Genomic DNA, 20,970 nt, shown 5'->3' on the forward strand with positions numbered 1-20,970 from the left:
GGTGCCTGCGTGGCCTCTCCTGGGGGCCTATCAGGAAGCAGATTCTAAGACAGAGGTGTGATGGGGGGCTTCCTGAGGTGGCCCTGAGGGACCACAGCCATGAGGGAGGTGGCACTGGGCAGAGGAGACCTTCGGCTGCATATGGTCATAACTGAGGCTTCAGCCAACCCCACCCCCAGGAGCTCTGGGGCTAGAGGGCTCCAAGAATTGTCCTAAATTGGGCTAAAGGGGCCTCCACACACCAGTCATCATTGGATGCTGGCACCCCACAGAAAGGGGGTTAGCTATGGGCAAGCAGCCCCTTCAGCCAACGGGAAGTCTGGGAGGGCCACCGGGCTGGCCAGGCCCAGTCCTGATGGGGCATCTGGGCTGCACCTAACAGGGCTCATTCCAGTGGCCTGACAGAGCCATGGCCTCCACCTGTCATCCTGAGCAGCTCCTGGAGGGGACATGAGCTTTCTCAGCCATGATGATGACACTTATCTCAGTGTCCTAGGCACAGATGTACTTGAAGCCACACTGGGAATCTTGGTTCATGACGACTCTTTCATTCACCCCCTGGCCTCCAGCAGGGCAGGTGGGCTGAAGGAGCTCGAGTAATCTCTGCAACTGAAGGTCCAGAAGGTCAGAGCGCTTCCGGTGACCTCTCCCCGTGCTGCCCTGGGCTCTGAGCCTTGTGTGTCAATCTTTTTGTCAGCTGCAGCCAGAGCAGTAGTGGTTTCAGGCCTCACGCTGAGGGCACTTGGCAATGTCCAGAGAAAGAACACATCTCTTCCAGAAGCTTCCCCCAGGGCTCAGCAAATGTTCCTCAGGGCTCACTAAGCCTTGCACCTGCAGCTGATAAAGCAGAGCTGCAAAGAGGCGAACGTTTGCCCAGGAGCCAATCTCCACCCTCGGAGCAGGCAGTGGGCCCAGGGTGTCGGGAGAAAGGCGGATTCTGGAGTGAAAATGGGTGTGCTTGGTGTGGAGCCACTTCCCTGCACCCTCACCCACCTGGAAGATGGATGGGTCCTCTTGCCATACTCACTTCATGGGTGGGAGAACTGAGGCTTAGACAGGGAGCAACTTGCTCACATGCTCATGGCCGGAGGGTGGTGGGCTGAGATTTCACACAGAAAAGCCAATAGGTGACTCATAGCATTCTATAAACCTCGAGGGGGCGGAGGAGTCCCATGCTCCCCATGCTCCCCATGCTCAGAGAGAGAGGGGCTCTGCAGCCCAGAGCAGCCACAGTGCATACTGCAGGGGGAGGGGGGAAAGAGTGGCCAATGAGGAAGCAGCATGTGCAAAGGCCCTGCGGGTGTGTCCCAGGCCGTCATGGGTTGACATGCAGAAGGAAGGGGAGGGTGGTTCAGCGAAGGCTGGTAAAGCAGCTGGAAGCAAACATGCAAGGTCCTGGGAACATTTAAGGAGGTGGACCTTTGCCTCAAAGGCAACAGCCAGTGCATTATGTCCTTCAAACATTTGCTCCTGGCACCTTGTTCGTGTTTTTTCAAGTCCAGCCTAGAAACGGTGGACAAACAGGGCTGAGGACAGACGAACAGCAATTCATTCATTGGCCTCTGTGGGTGACCTTCCAGAGACCCAGTGGCTCACCTACCAGCATGAAATGTGCCTTTCCATCGCCGCCAGCCTTTCTGTCTTGTGGGAACAAGGAGTTGTGAAACCTTACCTTTCTACAACCCACATACGGGCTGCAATTCTCTGGATCTGCCAATGGAACAAATCCCACAACCCCCACTCCCCAAAGAAAATCCAGGCCAGCCTGACAGGTATTTCTAGAGAGCCACTGGCCCAGGGGATCATTGCCTCCTTTTATAAACTCACACATGGTCCTTCCATGAATCCATTCTAGTTGCTTCCCTGGCCGGAAACACCCCAGGTGGGGCTGCATGTGGTCTCGTCCTTCCCTTCGCAAAGAGCAGCTACAGAGGCTCCTGTCCAGGGCCTTCTGCCTTCCAGAGGGTATGGCATTTCTAGTTCTTTCTGTCCCCTAGAGTGTACTTGTCCAAGCCCAGTGCTTAGGCTCATACAGGCACTTCATTATTGTCCCCGGGGTGCTCTGCACCCTTCTGAACAGGCCACAGGACCCAGGGACCCTGTGAAGAGAGCTGAGAACGGCGGGTGGTGGTGAGGGAGGGAGAGCAGAAACCTGCGTGCAGTGCATATCCTGTGAACTTTGGGGATTCCATATGACGATCTATTCTAAAATATGTACTTAATGAAAACAATGAGGTCATTCTCTTTTATAAAGAAGGCAAAATTCGAACAGGAGTTCAGGCTTTGCACTTTTTTTATCTCATCCATTGCTCACAGTCTTGCCCGGACTGAGGGCCTTTCTGTCCCTCTCTCTGGGCCTCATTTTCTCCATCTTACAACAAAGGTCTGGCCCTGATGACCTGGTGCAGCCATGTGATCCCAGTTTGAGATTCTAACTCATTGTTGCCTGGAGACACACCTTGTCCTCTGGCAGTCACGTGGAATCTGTGAGTGAGCCTCCAGGAGCAGTCCAGTCAGGGCCGGTCACTCAGCGGGAGCCCAGGGCAGTGAGGTGGGGCCCTGGGTGTGGAGCCCCGAAGGCTATTCCAGAGGGAGCACCAGAACTCTCTCCTCTGGGGTGACATCAGTAACGTCCCAAGATGCCTCTGGCACTCCCTCCCAGGGAGTTCTCGTCAAGATGGGAGCAGAGGCACAGAATCAATGAGGCTGGACTTTGGTGAATTCACACATTTGGGTTCCCTGGTTTCTCAGAGGCATCCGGGCCCAAAAGCCTCTTGCAGCTTGGACTTGAGGCTCCAACCCGAGAGGGCAGGTAACTCCCAGGGCCTGTGAATGCCCCTATGCTGACTCAAGTTCCCCACCAGCCTGGGAGTCTGACCACACCAGAGTCCCTGGTCCCTCTCCACCTTCCCCACACCTGGGACTCCTGGTTCTCAGTATGGCTCCTGATGAGTCAGGGGTCCCAGGCCAAAGTCAGACAGACACCCAAGGCTGGAGAGGAAGGGATGGCGACCCCCATCTTCAGATGGGCGTCTGCAGGGCACCTGGGAAAAACAGCAAGATCAGGACAAAGGCCAGGCAGCAAAACATCTAGTGCATACTTTCAAACACCCACGTAGAAGAGTGCGTAAGTCTTATGTGCACAGCGCAATGAATTTCCACCCGCCTAGATCAAGTTTCAGGCCAGCGCCAGCATCCCAGAGAGCCTGCTGATATCCAAAGCCAATTTTACAAGTATGTTTTTTCTGAATGCGTGAATCACCAACCTGATTTAAATTCAGAGGGAACAAAAGGTTACAAGGTAAACATGCTTTCCCTGCCCCAGGTACTCAGGATCCCTGCTCAGCTCACCTAACTGAGGTCAGCAGGAGGTCCTCGGGGACAGAGGAAAACAAGGCCAGGCTCTCCACATCTACAGCCCCGATGAAGGCTCTTCGTCAGTGGAGAGGTTGCAAGTGGCTGGGGTGGGGGCATCGTGCCCAGGGACAGCAGAACAAACAACCCACATTCATTAGATGGTGCTGGACCCTGCCATCCTGGACAACAGTGAAGGCGGAGAACCCCTCCCTCATGTTCTGGGTTGAGCTCACTGCAGAGAAGCCCCTCCCTCTACCACTGCAGGACACTCACCTTCCCTCTGTGCCTCAGCAGTGATGAGCTCAACCACCTATCCCCACCGATCCATAAAAACAAACTCTGGTTTGGCTTCTCCCCTTCCCACACCCGTGAACTTGGCTGCCTGATCCAGTAGATAGCCCCTCCTGGAACAGGCTGGCCTGGGAGAAAACCTCTACCCACCCCCAACCCTGTTTATTGCCCATAGAAGAGAGACCTTCACCAGCCCCTGAGATGCTGCACATCTTGCATATCTCACGTCAGAGCATTGTTCTTCCAACGTCGATGGCCCATCCCCTCTGCAATGATCCTTTCCAATAAATCTCTCCTTACTCCGTCCAGATTTGGTTTATATTTGACCATTCCCTCCCTGTGGAATTCGCAGCCTAACTCAAGGGACTAAGCCAAGCCCAGAAATAAAACAGGAGCAGCTTCAATGGAACAAGTGGCAACTCTAGGCCTCCTCTCCGTGGCTCTTTGAGAGGGAGGCAGGGCTGTCCCAGGACAAATGTTACTGCAACTAGAGGAGTGGGGTGGGGACAGCTGCCATGTTCGGGACACCCAGAAGGACAGAGTGGGGCCCTTCGGACACATTAGGAAAACACTAACTAGAGAAATCAGCTTTGTGGGTTGTGCAAACACACTCAAGGTGAAGAGCTGCCCCCTGCAACCTCGGCAGGTAGACCAGGTCCAGCCTACGTCTCCCACGTGCCTTTATCAATCTCTAGGCTGGCGGGAGCTGTCAAAGGCATGGAGGCCTTTCTGAGAGGTTCAGGGCTCCGTGGAGCATGGCGCCACCTCCGCCTGTCAGAGCTCGGAGGGGTTGGGACCACGAGGTGAGCAGACAGGACCCATGCTCTGACTTTGGGTCCTGGAGCCCCACTTGGAGGGGTAAGAGCCCTCTTGGGGGGTCACGTGTCATTCCACAGCAGTCTGCATAGAGGTCAGCGAGGGAGAGAAAATTTCTGGAACCTTCTGTGCCCCCTCTTTGACCCAGAGGATTTGTTCTCCAATGAAACTGGTCGACACCCGTTCTGCGAATGGCCTGTTCACCCAGGGGGTTTTATGTGATTTAAGCATTTAACTTTAATCACACAGTTGCGTTCCTACTTGCAGGAAGGATTATGTCAGCCCTTGGCTGTGAGAGAGGGAACTGAGTCTTGCTGCAACTGGACCCAAGGGAACGAGACTGAAGGTGTTCCGGCCCCCATGCGTGTGAACAGCAGCTCTTGGGGTGAGAACCTGTGGCTTCCACTGGGGACTGGACCGATGATGACCTGAACTCCCACTGTCCATCTCCGGAGGTTGTGCAGAGATCGACCAGGACTTGTGAACTCTAGAGACTGGAGAAGTGTCTTTGTTTAGGATGCATGGAAGGGCCCATGCAGAGGGAGGGGCATGGCCAGAGGAGCTCTCCAGGTGGAAGCATCGATTTCTCCCTGAGGCCCGGGACTTCCCAGGTTCCCAAGCTCCCCCTCTTGGTTGAGATGTCACTCCCATTCCCACAGCCTGCCCAATCCCATTCTCATGGTGGTTCTGGCTAATGCCGTGGCAAGGGTGGCTTTGCAATGTCAGATGACCCTGTCTCACTGTTGATGGATTGACCCCTCCCCCCCTTCACTAGTTCCACACGTATACATGGCAAACTTGGTGAGCCTGGCAGAACTTTCTAAGAATGTGGGGATCACAAGAAGTCTTGTCCTGTTGCAGCCAGCATTCCAGTCTTGCCTCTCCCTTCCCCTTCTCCTCCGAACACATCCCTCTCCACTCACAGTGGTTGAGTAATTGCAGGCTGTTGTTTCAATGTGCCCTGGATCCCCACCCTGTGGACATTTTTGCACCGCCCCCCTCGCCAATCCCTTCCTCTCCTGTCTCAAGCTCTCTCTGACCCCCAACTTCTCTCTCTACACCCCTCATAGGAAGAGCTGGGACAGCTCTGCTGACCACACGTGTGGGGTAGTTGGTTTGGGTTGGTCCGAGACCTGTCAAGTGTCCAGACCTTTTTCAGCAGCAGCAGTGGAGGGAGAGCTTGGCCCGAGCTGGGGGAAGGGCCAGCTGCTGGGTCCAGCCAGGCCTGCAGAACAGTCGCGATGTGGTTCCTAATCTTTCACACCTCTTTCATTATGTTTTCCAAGTACTTCCATGCCAACGGAAGTAAGATTTTAATACACTTCTCAATGCATTGTGACCTGAGCATCATACAGAGCTGCCCCTGGAATTTTTGCTCGCCAGGCTTCCTGGAGTTCTAGCAGAAAGTGGATGCTTAGGTAGCCTGGGCAGGAGTGAGAACCATCGTGGGCATGTGACCCTGGGGGCGTGGGTGTGGCCAACACAGGCAAGCTTCGATCAGGTCTGCACAGGCAGCCCCTTCCCCACAAGGGCTATGCAATCCCATCTCCCACCTGTTAGCTCCACTCCCCACCCAGCCTGCAGGGAGGGGGAGAATCCCCCCCATGAGCTCATTTGGGGGCCTGCCTGGCTTTGGGGTTCAGTATGCAGGGTGTACCTGGTGATTGGGACCTGTGCACCATGGCGTTCTCACAAATGGTGGCAGCACTGGTATTGGCCCTCAAGGCCTCTCTGCACCTCCTGGGTGGCTCTAGGTCAGGGGTGGGAAACCTTTTTTTCTGCCAAGGACCATTTGGAGATAAACACACACACAGATATGGTCAGTCCTCACCGGAGAACATTTTTCCATAGATTTTTAGAGAGTGGGAGGGGTAGACAAACATCAATGTGAGATACACTGATTGGTTGCCTCCCACACGCCCCTGATCAGGGCCGGGGATTGAGCCTGCAACAGAGAGGCATGTGCCCTTGACCAGAATGGAACCTGAGACCCTCAGTTTGTGGGTTGACACTCTAACCACTGAGCCAACCAGCCAGGGCCCATTTGGATATTTATATCATTTTTGGGCCATACAAAATTACCAACTTAAAAGTTAGCCTGCTATCTTCGGTCAAACATTTTACTCACTCCTAATGCCTTAGCAGGGTCAGACCAAATGATTTCACAGGCTGTAATGGCCCGTGGGCCGGACGTTTCCCACCCCTGCTCTAGGTGGTACTTTCTGCCCCAAGCCTGTCTGGTGGCCCCAATGCCTGGGAGTAGAAGCCCCCTCTGTGGATACCCAAGGCCTCCAGGTCTAGCCTTCGTGTGCTGGAGCCCCTGGCCTGGGCTCACGTGACAGTTCCTGTGGTCGGTCCACTCACCCTCGCTGTGCCACCCCAAGACACCCTTTCCACACCCAGGTCCTGCCTGTCCTCAGGCCCTGGTCAAACACCAACATTCGGAATGGAGTTTGCTTGAATGAAGTGAGAGCTGTCCATGGAAGAGCTGGTATGGCACTCAGCCCAGTGCAGCGTGAGACCAGACACTCACGGAAGTCCTGAAAATGAGGAAATGTGCTTGCCCCTTCCTCCCAGCCCAAGCTGGCACGTCTCCTCCCTGACCTCCTGGTCTTGGCAGCAACCAGTCACCTGTGGGCCAGTGGCCAAGCTCTTCTCACCTCGGGGCTTGGCCTCGACTTCAATGTCCCTTTTAGGAGGTAGACCGGATTCTCCCTCTGCTCCTTGCCTCCCTCCCAGCTGTCACCAGTGAGCATGTTCTCAGGGGCTCTGGCCACATTGTTCGGCCTCCAGGAGGCTGTTTCAGTGAGTGAGTAAGATGGATCAACCCTCTCCAGGGGAGTTACCCCCGGGCACATTCCTACTCCCAATATTCGGTGCTGAAGGAAAGAACATGAAGGCCACCAGCAGTAATTATAATTCTGATCATTTTTTCTTTAAAAACAAATGCCCCAACCCACAAGAAAAACAGAACTCCCTACCCCAACCAGCCAAGTGTTACAGGTTAGCCATTAACACAAGAAGAGAAAGACATTGAAGCCGCGCACGTCATTACAAGGTGGAGGTCTTCCGCCGGGCCAATGACAATGTCACAGTGACAGCACTGCCGTGGCGGGGACACCGACAGGGACACAAAGACAGCAACAACATGCCGGAGAAGCCAGGCTGAACTGGACCTGCAAATAAATAAACATGGCGCCGACAGCAGTCTTACGTTAATGAGACCTTAGCTTAGGACAAACTCGAACAGCAGAACACCTGAACAAATGCTAGCTGGTTACGCAAGGGTTTGGTTAAAAAAATTAACTCTCACAAATGTGAACGCTCGGGACACTTGTCAGTAGAGTGGTCAGAAAGAGCGGAGTCTCTGCCTTCCCAGATGCCAACGCGGCAGGGCCCGGGGTACCTGCAGCAAGCACCTCTGGATGCGGCCCTGACGTCCCTGCCTCCCCAGGTGCGTCCCTGGGCGACACAGGCCAGGAATCACAGAAGGGGCCCCCAAGCCACCCTCAGCAGAGGTCCCAGCCCAGACGCAGGGGAGAGCCACACTTTAGAACTGCCTTTGACCTCTCAGTGCCCCCTCTAGCCCTCACCTCCATATGGAAAGGGAACCCTGGGGCCCCAGTGTACCCCTGCAGGGGTAACTTGCCTCAATTGCCCATGACACATTGGGGGTTCCCACCCGTTTGCAGGCTGCTGAAGCAGATCACTGTAAGGAGGCCACTCTGGTCTGGACAGGACCGCCTGGTTTTCCATATCCTGCAAGGCCATATCTACCCTCACAGCATCCCAAGTGGCCCCTGGAGCCCAGGTGGGTGGCAGCAGGCTGGATGGGCCATTCGAAGCTGAGCAATGAGGTCTGATGCCTGAGGGCTCAGTACAACCTCCCCCTGGGAGAAGGTGAGTGGTCAGAGGCCAAGGCAGAGCCCCAGCACTACGACGGGGCCTGGAGGACCTGACCTTAGCTGATGGTGCTTCCCAGGATGGCTTCCTGGACAGAGTGACAGCTCAGGAAAGCCAGCCTCAGCTGCCTCTCTCGGGAAACCACCACAGGAGCCACAAGGACAAGGCCTGCTAGCAGCCTCTCTGGAGAGGAAGGCAGGCATGCTGTGGTGCGAGTCAGACCCCCGGAGTCGGGTGGCCTCAGGAGCAGGTGCAGAGCTTGGGCACTGAGGAAGGCTTGGCTGTCCTCTGCTGACTGGAATCGAGTCTGGAACAGGCCATGTCGGTGGCAGGAGGGGATGATGGCACCCTGGTCAGGAGATGGAAGCCAGCCCCAGATAGCCCCTTGGGGTGGCCATCCAGCCATGGAGGCCAATTCTGTGGACCCTGGGAGGGGCTGCCTTGGGGACCTGAATGAGAAGCCCATCAGGGGTCTTGGCATCTGCCTTCCTGTCACATCTCTTTCCAGGCCTCAAGCCTGGGGCTTTGTCTGAGAGAACTCGAGCTGGCTCCCTAACTGGATGCAGCACAGGGGCGGGAGGCCCTCTCCGCCGGAGATGCCCAGTCCTCCTGCCTTTGTGCCTTTGCTCAGGCTGCCATGCAGGACAGGACGCACTAAGTCAGGAGCCCACGGCATCCTGAATGACGAGGCTCTAGCCCAGAAACTGGCCCTGCTCTGGTGGTCCTGGCGGGACCTCTAGGATCATCCCGATGCCCATGACCTCTCCCCGGAGCTCCACCCAAACACCAGGCACAGGAACTGGCTCTTTGTGTGGAGCTGGGGCTGGTATCAAGTCCTTTGCTCTCCAACAAACCTGTCCAAAGACGGCCGTTTCACCAAGACTTTCTCATCTTTTTAGGGGTCAGGGAGGGAAGGATTGACTTCAGGTCTTTAAGGCAGAGACATAAGCCCAAGGTTAGTTTCCCCAATGTCACTACATCTACTAACAAAAAAAACTAAGGAAGCCAAGCACACATCTGTCAGTGCAAATCCAAGACAGAGTCTCGGTAGCTTATTGGCAGCTGGAGTGTTAGGCTCTCAGAATCCCTCCTCCCGCCTGAAGCTGGTGCTGGGGGTCACACCCGACGACAGGACCTGGTCCCTGAGGCACATCACGCTGCTGGCAGTGTTAAGGGACAAGAGTCTCCCTACCTGCCCTCCCCCATTTCTTTAAAAAATAATCATCTTGGTGGTGTCAACTTGACCCCAAAATTTAAGTTAAAAAAAAATAATACAAAATAAGGAGGAAAAAAACCACAAATAAACAAAGGTGGGAAAGGACAAGGGCCCAACATGGCAAAAAGTCCACAGCTTCTTCTCAGTTCAACATTCGTGCCTCGCACTCTTGAGGAGGTATCGATAGAAGTTCGTCTTCCGGGACTAAATTCGTACCAGTTTTCACAGTGGCCCTGGCACCTGACCTGGTGGAGGAACGGTGTGGAGCACTCAGCTGAGCTGCCTGGATGATGGAACGGGTCACTTTTTAGGTGGGTGAGTTGTTTTAAAATGATCTTCGTGTATTTTCCAATAGCCGTGTATTTTCCAACCGCCAGCTTCCCGGCTCCTCTCTCTAGGTCTCCTGGGGGACCACATGCATGAGCTTCTGGCAAAGAACTGTCGTGGAAACTGCAGGGGAGGGGAGAGCAGAGTTACTCGGGGGTCCTGCTAGCATGTGCCTGGGGGCCAGGGGCACCAGCGAGTGCCGAGAGCTGAAGGTCACCTCATGACACCAGACCCCCAAGGTTGCAAGAGAAGCCAGAAACCCAGAACTTTATGTAAAACGTCCCGATATGAAAATGTGTACACCAGGCTCAAGAGGCTCCCTCCTGGTGGGCACCAGCCTTCATTCCTGGTTGGCCGCAGAGGAACGCCTGCTTCTCCCAGTGGCTTTGTAAGTCACCCTGGGGGTGTGGCCAAGGAACTTGGCAACAGGTTGAGCACTGGCCCTGCCCACCACCCTGTTTCAGAACCCTGGGGTCATGGCAGCAACAATGGGATAATAAGTCCCAATGCTGAGGGCCCTTCCCGAGTGTCCACACCTGGACCACCGCGTGGCAGACACCCAGGGGCAGAATCAAGGCTGCCCCCTACTGCCAGATGACAGCCTCGTGCCTGCAGTCCACAGAGGGAGTGGAGCAGGCGGGTGTGTGCCAGGGGCCCAGATGAACACTCTGTGGGGGTGATTTCAGGACACAGGGCCCGCGTTAGGGCCTGGTGTGTTCTGCAAGATGATTAGTAGGGAGTCTAGCCTGGGCTGGAGGCTAAGGCCTGCTGAAAATGACTGACGGTGTTTCACATGTTCAGATCGGGAGGTTTCACATAAAGTCACAGGGCAGGTAGCAATCAGAATCTGGAGAGTCACCAGGACATGGTGATTGGGGTGCAGGCTTACAAACACCAGTGAGTGTGCCAGGAGCCGGCCTATTAACAGCGGCCTCAGTACGGGCTCCTCAATGTGCTGGTTAGTGGGCCCTGTGACCACAGTGCAGAGATCCTGCTTTTTCCGCCTCTGCCTTTCTGGGTCAGCCTTGTGTTTAGGCTGGCGACAGCACTGGGATTTCGTTACTTGGCAAAAGTGGCCTGGTTTTCTGGAATCCCTTGTTCTGAGATTAGCTGGTGCCAAGCTGAGCGTCTTATCCCTGAAATACCTGGGCCAGACGTCACCGCTAGACACGCCAAATGCCTGAACGCCTGGCTAAGGGATTAGAGGAGACAGCAGACAGCCTGCTGGGGCGGGGCGCTGGTGGACCTGCAGGGAGGAGAGCGGCCCCAGCTGTCGGGCTGCACTGAGGAGATACTCACAAATGCCCTGGAGGAGCCACTTGGGCTTGTTTTGCCACCAGACCCCGAGGAAGTAGACCGGCAGGCCGCTGAGGATTATGGCAAAGCCGATGCCACACTCCGTGGGGGTCTTCCAGAAGGAGACGGCGATCAGGAACAGGCAGGCCAGGATGAAGAACACAGGGAGTGCCAGGTTCACCTGGGGACAGAGGGCGGAGCGATGGGCATCTGTTGCTCCCTTCCCATACCTCCCACGTCCTGTCATCACAGTCCTGTCCACTCCGCTGAAAGTGCTGCATTCCCACCGCCCTCCCGACCTCGATGGAGTCATCTCCCCAATCAGGCCCACTTAGACTCTCCCATGGGACCCCCCAGAGCACACCCTGTGCCTCCTGCTCCAAGCCCATTTCTCCCACCTGGTCCAAGAACGGCTCTGACCTCCCAGGGCCGTCACTCGGGCCTGTTTCCCTCTTCAGCATTTACCAGTCTGACCTGTCGGCTGGAGACTCTGGAGACCTGAAACCTTCCCCTGTTCTCCGTTTCCTCAGCACAAGGCGCCAGGCAGTAATTACCCAAAGCACAGACGGAGCCGACAGTAAACGCAAACAACCCTCGAGGCTTCCCAAGGTCAGGGGATGTGGACCTCGCTGGTTCCCACATCACAGGGCAGAAACCCTGGCCCAGCACCCACCCACTAATGTCACCCAAGGTGGGGCGACTTCTGGGAAGACCCTGGCACCCACTAGTAAGTGAGGGGCATCTGCTTTCTCAGAGAGCCTTTGTGCGGAGGCTGACTGCGGTCTGCACAGCCTTGGGTAGACCAGCCACAGAGGCGCCCCCGGCCCAGCCCGGCCTAACCTGGCTCCAAGGACCATGTCCTGCTTCTGCATCTGGGTGGGCTTATCTACACACAGACTTGGCCATCTGCCCACACGCTGCAGATGAAGGGCAAGCGAGGGTCCCACCTGGTCAGCCCACACTGCATGCCCCTCCCCAGCCCAGGTTAACAGTGAAACAAAGCCCCACCATGTGCCCAGGATAGCATGGGGACAAAGCCCACCATGTGCCCAGGATAATATGGAGATATAACCCACCATGTGCCCAGGATAATATGGAGGTAGAACCCACCATGTGCCCAGGATAGCATGGAGGTAGAACCCACCATGTGCCCAGGATAACATGGAGGTAGAACCCACCATGTGCCCAGGATAGCATGGAGGTAGAACCCACCATGTGCCCAGGATAACATGGAGGTAGAACCCACCATGTGCCCAGGATAACATGGAGGTAGAACCCACCATGTGCCCAGGATAACATGGAGGTAGAACCCACCATGTGCCCAGGATAACATGGAGGTAGAACCCACCATGTGCCCAGGATAACATGGAGGTAGAACCCACCATGTGCCTAGGATAGCATGGGGACGGAGCCCACCACAGGCACAGGTGACATGGAGATATAACCCACCATGTGCCCAGAATAGCATGGGGACGGAGCCCACCACAGGCACAGGTGACATGGAGATATAACCCACCATGTGCCCAGAATAACATGGGGATGGAGCCCACCACAGGCACAGGTGACATGGAGATATAACCCACCATGTGCCCAGAATAGCATGGGGACGGAGCCCACCACAGGCACAGGTGACATGGAGATATAACCCACCATGTGCCCAGAATAGCATGGGGACGGAGCCCACCACAGGCACAGGTGACATGGAGATATAACCCACCATGTGCCCAGGATAGCATGGAGGTAGAACCCACCATGTGCCCAGGATAGCATGGGGACGGAGCCCACCACAGTAGGGAGCAAGGTGCTCAGGGCACTAAGGTTGCTCTGGTACCCACGAACCTTTTCAAGGAGGGGAAGCGGGCCCTGCTGGCCTCTGTGGGACTGCTGGGTGGGGACAAGGATGTGGCCCATGGACAGGTGTCTCTAGGCCAAATGCCACTAGGGACTGGACAAGGGACAAGAGCCAGTGGCCACCATGAGTTCCTCCCTCTCCTTCTCTGACATGTTCACAGTGACGTGCTCACTGGGCTTCTCCAGCAGGAGCGTGGCTTCACTGGCCCCCATTTTTTGAGAAACAAGGTCACCCTTGGGCAGCTGTCCCCGAGGAGAGGTGTATTCACCTTAGGCCAGGCCCAACTGGCACCTCAGGCAGTCTAATGCTAAAACTCCTCCATTCAATGAGGCAGAGCTGGTCTTGGCCCTGTCTACACCCTACGGGCTCAGATGTCACCTCCCACCCACCCCAAATGGTCTCCCCCTCACACCCTTGGTAGCACCCCCTGAACACACATGGCCCCTACATCTCTGCCCACATGCCATCTTCTCAGGATCACCCATGGTGGGCTCTGTCCCCATGCTGGTCAGCTGCCCGCCCTGGGCACATGGTGGGCTCCATCCCCATCCTGGTCAGCTGCCCCCCCCCCCCCCGCCAGTTAGGCCCTCACCCTGCCCACCTGTCCGCCCCACAGTGCTCATCACCTGCCTGCTGGGCACTTCGGTTTCTTATTTATTGCTTCTCCCTCATTAGAATATAAGCTCTAGGAGGGCAGGGATTGGGAGGGTATCTATTTTGTACTTTGATGAACCCTAGAACCTGGATCACCCTCTTGACAGGTACTCAAAAGGTTCTCAAGAAACAGTCATCAGCTGAGTTAATTACTCTCCACACTTGTTGAGTTTGGAGCAGTCACATGTTTACCTTGGCTGACTCGCACACCAGGACTCTCTACAGGAGGCATCCTGACCCCTGGTTCAGAGGGGAAATGGCAACTCCAAGAGGGATGGTGGTTTGCCCAGGCACAGGCCGGGAGGGACAGAACCAAGAGGCTGCACAGAGCTGGCTTCTCACACAGGCTGCCAGAAACACCTGGACCCCATTTCTCCAACGCATGACCTACCGAGCCCCCAGCTCTTGGGTGTGCCAGACCTGGGCCGCCCACAGCGGCTGGGCCCTCACCTTGATGGGCCGCTCCAGCTCAGGCTTCTTGTATCGGAGCCACAGCATCCCGATGATGGCCAGGGCCACACACAGCCAGTTGAAGAAGCTGAAGAAGTTGATGACGGAGAAGATGTCGTTGGAGAAGGCGTATAGCAGGGTCATGAGGCACTGCAAGCAGAGAGAGGGGGCAGCATGAGCCAGGAACAGGACGGCCGGAGGATGGAGGCCACCGGGGCTGCGATACGTCCGTCTGCAAGGGCTGACAGCACTTGTGCACTCTTGCTTTAAAGGAAGACCTAGTTTGAGCAACACACGAGTTCTCAGAAAGCAAAGGCCCCACTGAGAGCGGGAAGGGAACAAAGGCCTAAACCCTGTACCGCTGCAGTGTTACTTGTAGAAGCAATGACTGGGAACCAACTAAGTACCCATCACAGAGCTCCCCCAGACCCCCAGACCCCCAGGCACCCACAGGAGTTTCAAAACTGAGCCCGGGCTCTGCATGGTTTCAAACGTGTTCCGGGACCATCTTCTCCCATTGCGAGGTGGAGCTTAGCCCTCTCTCCTTGAGTTGGGCTATACCAGTGGTCGGCAAACTCATTAGTCAAGAGAGCCAAATATCAACAGTACAACGATTGAAATTTCTTTTGAGAGCCAAATTTTTTAAACTTAAACTTCTTCTAATGCCACTTCTTCAAAATAGACTCGCCCAGGCCGTGGTATTTTGTGGAAGAGCCACACTCAAGGGGCCAAAGAACTGCATGTGGCTTGCGAGCCGCAGTTTGACAACCACTGCCCTGGGAGAACAGAGCTTCTGCTCCACAGATGCTGGATTGTTTGAAGGATTTTTTTATAACTACTGTGTATTATTTTTGGAATTGAAAACTTAAACCAGTGCCCTTTGTTGTTCAGTAGAGCAGGCAGCCAAGGGCACAACACAAGGAAACACTCTGCTAACTTATCTGCATCTCAGTCTCTGCCTGGGTCTGCTGTCCGTTGACACCAGGCAAAGGTGGGAGGGTGTCACGCAGATGGACCCTGCAGCCTCACCCCCGCCGCCCAAGGAACACCCCAATCTTGCACTTTAATCCACTTGCAATCCTCCCGGGGAAGGAGGGCATCGGGTGGTGCTGCCAGCTTACCGTGAACAGGAGGGAGGGCATGGGCGTCAGGAGCTGCGGGTGGATCATGGAGAGTACAGAGGGCAGGTGGCCCTCCCTGGACCCCACAAAGAACAGCCTGTGGACAGAAAAGCAGGTGGTCGGCCTCATCACCGAGCACCCTGGCAGGGGCCTCTTGGTCTCCCTGACCCACTCAGCTGGCAATGGGGAGCTCAGAGGCTTGCTCACCTGCAGCCCCTTCCCCCTGGGCAATGAACCCATGACAGTCTACAAGGATATAGCAGTTGTGTCACTTCTGGGCAGGGGAGAGTCCCTGGTTCCTTTACTTCTGTATTATTACATGGATGTTTATGTATTACTCAATATAACAAACAGACACAACCTTTAAAGTTCACGTTAAAAAGCAGCATGCAGCACTGGCCCCCAGCTCAGCCTCCCTTCCGGTCCTGCCCCGGCTCCCACAGACCCAAGTGTGGGAGCGTGGTCCCTGGGGGCTCACCTGGAGGACGTGAAGAGGGATCCATTGACGGAGCCGAAGCAGGACAGGCCCACAAAGACAGGGATGATCCAGGACATGACGCCCAGGTGGTAGTTCCCGAAGTCCTAGACAGATGCCGCACATGAGTGAGCCCGGGCCCGATGCCCAGCACGTGGCCCAGCCTGGCCCAGCCCCAGCCCACTTGTCTGCATGCGTCCCGCACACTCTTCATGAGGATTCTGCGCATGTGATCCCCGGGGTCTGGTGTGAGGGCTATCCCAGGGATAGAGTCATCTTTAGAACAACAATGGTGCCTATTCCTCATCCCCACACACTGGCACCTCTCGCCCTGGCATTACACCAGGTTGCCCAGGTGCCTGGCCTTTCCCGTCCGTGTCTGCTCTGTGAGGGATCACGGCTTTGTCTCTGGCTGGGTCCCCATCGCCCGAGCCAGAGCAAGGCTCAGTGAGGATTTATTCAGAAGGTGGAATGGGTGGGTGATGAAGCTGCAGGTGAGGACACCATGGGAAGTGAGCCTACAGGGTCCCGCAGGACATTCAAAAGCCCGCTCGTACTACTTAGGGCCCCACTGTGGTGTGGGAGGCTGACAAGCACTCTGCTGCTGCCAGCATGGGGCCTGGGGATGCTGCTCTCCCTGCTCTGAGCCCGTGTCCAGAACGCCCAGCAGAGATGGCTCAGGATGCATGTGGGCAGTGGGTGGGAGAAGGCCACCCAGCCTTTCATCCCTGTGCTTGGGTTCACGCCTCACTTACAAGGACTGGACCTTCCACATCACCATAATCCTCCCAACCCCCACCCCCCGGAATTGACTTTAAAACTGACTGAGGCCCAGCCCCCTGCACTTTCTGGCTTGGCAGAGCACAGCTCAACCCCTCCACACAGGAGAGTGGTTTGCAGACCAGGGGCCTGGTCTGCTCCACATCACAGGCTCAGGGCGGCAGGGCTGGGCCGTGGTCTCTCAGCAACCTGCGCAAACACTGGCAGGTGGCATCTTACCACGGCCACGGCCTCTGACGACAGCATCTGCTCAGTGGACAGCGTGGTGAAGTAGGCCAGGTTCGTCAGCACGTATACCAGGGTGACGATGGGGAGGGAGATAATGATGGCCAGGGGCAGGTTTCTGGAAGGAACAAAAAGGCACATCATCAAAGTGCAGCTCCTGGCGGAACCAGCCCCGAAGGCTCTCTAACACACAGGTCTGGTCCTGAGCCTCACTGTGGGGGAGGTGTGACAGAGAGACTGTTGCCAGCACTGGTCCCTGGCACTGGTAACCAGCTGGAAGCTGGCGCCTGGGTTGGGCAGCTATGTGAACCTGGGTTAGTGACTCAACCCCAGTCTCAGCTCCCCAATCTGTCAAATGGGCACTCCTGCTTATTCTAAGGGGAAATCTTGTTCAAGGTCACACAGTGCCACCTCAGCCCAGCTTGATCTTAACCCAGGGCCCCTCCCAAAAGGCCCTGCACTGCTTTCATCTGAGATCGGGCTGGGCCCATGGATGAATTCTTAGGCTGAACCGACTTCTTCCTTCTCTCACATGAAAATAACAACAAAAATGTCTCTGTTCACACATGTACCTGTAGGGGTTGATCATCTCCTCTGTGACAAGATTCAAGTAATTCCTAGAAGTTAGAGAGCAGAGTTTAACTATACATTCCTCCCAGAGTCCTAGAGGGAAAAGAACAGATTCCTGGGGGAGCCCCACCACCTGGGGCCCCTCTAGTGAGCAGCTGGGGGCAAGAGCCCAATCCTGCTCCCTTGGGAAAACCCTAACCCCTGAAGGCCTGTCCCCTCTCTGACCCGCCTTCCAGCACCTTTACCACCTGCCTGCCCACCACACGGCAGCCATTCTTGTGGCCCAGTATAATCTGGCTGGAGAGTGGGGCCCAGCAGGAAGGAAAGTGTGTGTGTGTGTGTGTGTGTGTGTGTGTGTGTGTGTGTGTGTGTGTGTGGTGGCGGGGGAGCTGTAGGCAGGCACTCTGCTCCTGGTGAGGAGGCTAAGAACCACCAGGCCCAGCCTTTTGAGCTCAAATGCTTCTCTCCTCAGCAAAGGCTTGTCTACAGGACCACTTCCCAGGACCACCTTCCCAGGACCACTTCCCAGGACCACCTTCCCAGGACCCCCTTCCCAGGACCCCGGGCACACGGGAGAAAAGCACAGGCTGCTGCGCTGTCCTCCAGGCTTTTTCCGGATGCGTCGGGTTCGAGCAGCTCTGAGAGGCTCTCCTGCCACTCTCTAAAACTGCCCAGGGAGTGGCCGAGAGAGTCAGATCTCTGGACACCTCAGGGCCTGCTCCGTGCCCCCAAGGCCCAGGGAACCAGACATTCTGAAACATACCATCCCCCATAGGCAAAGAGGCCGCTGTACAACGCCAACACGATGTTCCCCACGTTCAGTTTGGTGCCTTCAAATGAGAACTTGGGATCCAGATTGGACACATTACCTGGCAAAGGCCAAACAGACAGAAAGGTATTCTGTGTTAGAGAGTGCTGCACAGGGGTCATGCCGCAAGTTCCAGAATGTTCCTGGAGCAAATTACAGTAACAAACAAAAATACTGGGGTGAAAGCTTTCCACTGTTACAAATTAAATGCACCTGCTGAGCCACCGACGCATACATTCCTGACTCACCCTGGGGCTGGGAGCCCCAGCAAGGTGAGCATGATCTTGCCGTGATGTGGAGGAATGTAGCCTTCAAGGGGCCCCTAGTCCATCCGAGGGGGACGGCAGCCCAGGCAGATGCAGGGACACGTCAGGAGGGGTGACCAGTCCTGGTCACCTCAGAGCGTGGTCCCTGCAGACCCAATGACGTGAGCTGCAGGTCAGGGGGACTTGGGTTTGAGCTTCACTCCAGCCCTTAGTGCCCAGAGAATCAGGAGCTGCTAAACCCAAACCAGGCTTCTCGTGTGTGCGATGAAACTCTTGAATGCCACCTCCTCATGGCGCTGTGAGCACAGAAAGACCCGAAAACGACTTAGACCCTGGAACATGGCAGAGACTGAGCTGAACAAAAGGACAGTGTGGGCCAATGGTGCCGTGATGCCAGGAAACTCGCTTCCCAGGACAGTGCAATGTGAGCACCTTCTAGACAGGGGTGTGTGTGGTTGGGGGGTGGGGAGCAGATTTCAGCCTTGGTCCTCAATCCAGATCAACAAAGCACTGGGCTCTTGGACATATGGAGATGGGGTCTGGACAGCCCAGTCTACTTCTCTGCTGATCATTTCTACCTGTAATGGGCAGGACCCCACATTCCATGGCACTGTAGTCTCACTGTTTTGGGGCATATGTACACACAAACCCATCTAATCTGCGTCATGGCTCAGCGAGGTCCACGTGTGAGTTTCTCAGGGCTGCCCTAGCAGATGACCACAAGACTCTGGGGCTCAAACAGAGGCTTCTCTTCCAGTTCTGGACCAGATGTCCAAAATCCAGGCGTCCCAGGGCCACGCTCCCTCTGGAGGCTCTGGGGAGGATCCTCCCTGCCTCTGCCAGCTCCCAGGGGCTCCAGGCATCCTTGGCTTGTGGCTACATCACTTCAGGCTCCGCCTTTTTCCTCACACGGCCTCCTTGTGCATCCTCTCCCATCTCTTATAAGGATACTTGTTGGATTTAGAGCCCACCCTAATCTAGGATGGTCTCATCTTAATCTTTACTTTGATTACATCTGAATATTTTCCAAATAAAGGCACATTCACAGGTTCCAGTGGACATGTGTTTTGGGGGTCACCATTCAGCCCAGTACAGTAGGCTCTGTGAAATGTGGGTGCCTCAAAAAGGTCCCTGGCTACTCGGAAAGTTTCTGGCCCTCTGAGTCCCAGTTATATCATCTATAACATGGTCCAGGAGCACTTAGGCCTGGAAAGACTCACTCTGTGAGGAGGGGCCAGCCCATCAGCCGGTGCCGACAGACACATGCCAGGAGTCAGGTGGCTGGCTCTCCACTCTCCACTGATGAGGGTCACCTGGCCCATGGGTTTTTAGTGCCTGCCTCCCCTGGCTCTGGGGGTGGGTGCGGCACAGGCATGCACCTCCCAGGAGGGCTTCCAACAACAGCAAAGGCACCAATGGGATCGGAGGCTCCAGGTTGCCTCCTGCCCACTGACGCTGAGGGAGCAAGTTGAACTCTTGGTCAGGTGCAGACTGTTAGTTTGGGAACTGTTTCTAATTAAGTCCTGTGGCTTCACATGTGAGGGTCTGTGTGTCTGTGTCCTTATCCTGCTGAGAAGCACTCGCTGCCCAGGTCCCACTGGGCCAAGGCCCCAGGGGTGCTACGTGAGTCAATGTCACCACTGCCCTGTGGGTCAGCAGGTTCCTGGTGGGGCAAAGGGGTAAGGGGAGCCCATGGGGGCTCAAAGCCTCCAAGGGAGCCTATGCCTTCCATGAGGGTGACAGCCTCAGTCACCCTGAAAAAGGACGGGGTGACAGCATGTGAGGTTTGCAAAGGGACCTGTGAAAGGGAGGTTCCGTAAAACCTGTCATTTATCTAATTGAAGCCTGCACTTCAAAGCAGCACCGATCTCCTGTGGCAAACACTGCAGAGGTATGTGTGTGTGTGTGTGTGTGGGGGGGGGGGGGGGCGTGGGGGGCGGGCTGTCTAAGGGTCCATCTTATCCTAGACACTGAATTCTGTCCCAGAGCTTATTTGTCCCAGCCCTACAGGTATGCTCAGGACTTTCATCTCCTGCTGACGTGGGGTATGAGCCTGGGATCCACAAGCTCCCCTCACCCTGCCCACAAGGCCATGGTCTTGTGACCAGAACAGGCTCCAGGGTAGTTGGCACCTCATCCCTTGAACTGCCTGCATATGATTTGTCTTGGAGGCCTGGTCCCAGGACTGTTTGGTCCCAGGGTGGTCAGCAGGCCTGGCCCAGCACTGCCTGGCCCCAGGTGATCAGCAGACCAGGTGTGTGGTGCAGTGCTTGGAGCCAGCTCAGGACAGGGCACCCTTCAAGAGCACCTCAGGAGAGCTCCCCTGTGCTCCCTCCGGTGCTCTCCCTGTGGAATGTGCGTTCCTTTGCGCCTGCAGAGCCCTGCCTGTCCCAGAGCCTTGCCCACATATTTCTGTGGGGAGGATGAGCATCTGTCCTCCAGTCAGGGAAACTGGGGCTCAGGCCTCCTGCCCAGGGGTGTGGGAACCTGCTGGCATGCAGTTCGTCTGGGATCATGAGGACAGTCCCTGTGAATGCCCAGCCAGGTGATGGGCCTCACCTCT

General features: G+C 55.9%; 1 protein-coding gene across 1 annotated transcript in view; it reads right to left on the bottom strand.

Moving 5' to 3' along the window:
• Window positions 1-7,374: 7,374 nt before the first annotated feature.
• The window catches only part of SLC7A5 (solute carrier family 7 member 5), a 37,968-nt gene continuing 24,372 nt past the window's right edge, over window positions 7,375-20,970 (bottom strand). Inside the window, exons 3-10 of the mRNA XM_080644551.1 lie at window positions 18,097-18,202; window positions 17,336-17,380; window positions 16,758-16,881; window positions 15,762-15,865; window positions 15,284-15,380; window positions 14,163-14,312; window positions 11,210-11,387; window positions 7,375-10,033 (exon numbers count right to left, since the gene is read on the bottom strand). Of these exons, the coding sequence (XP_080500677.1) occupies window positions 9,978-10,033; window positions 11,210-11,387; window positions 14,163-14,312; window positions 15,284-15,380; window positions 15,762-15,865; window positions 16,758-16,881; window positions 17,336-17,380; window positions 18,097-18,202 (860 nt within the window). The 3' untranslated portion in view covers window positions 7,375-9,977. The remainder of the gene's footprint in view (window positions 10,034-11,209; window positions 11,388-14,162; window positions 14,313-15,283; window positions 15,381-15,761; window positions 15,866-16,757; window positions 16,882-17,335; window positions 17,381-18,096; window positions 18,203-20,970) is intronic.

Source organism: Plecotus auritus, assembly GCF_963455305.1.
Source record: "Plecotus auritus genome assembly, chromosome: 10".
NCBI lineage: Eukaryota > Metazoa > Chordata > Mammalia > Chiroptera > Vespertilionidae > Plecotus > Plecotus auritus.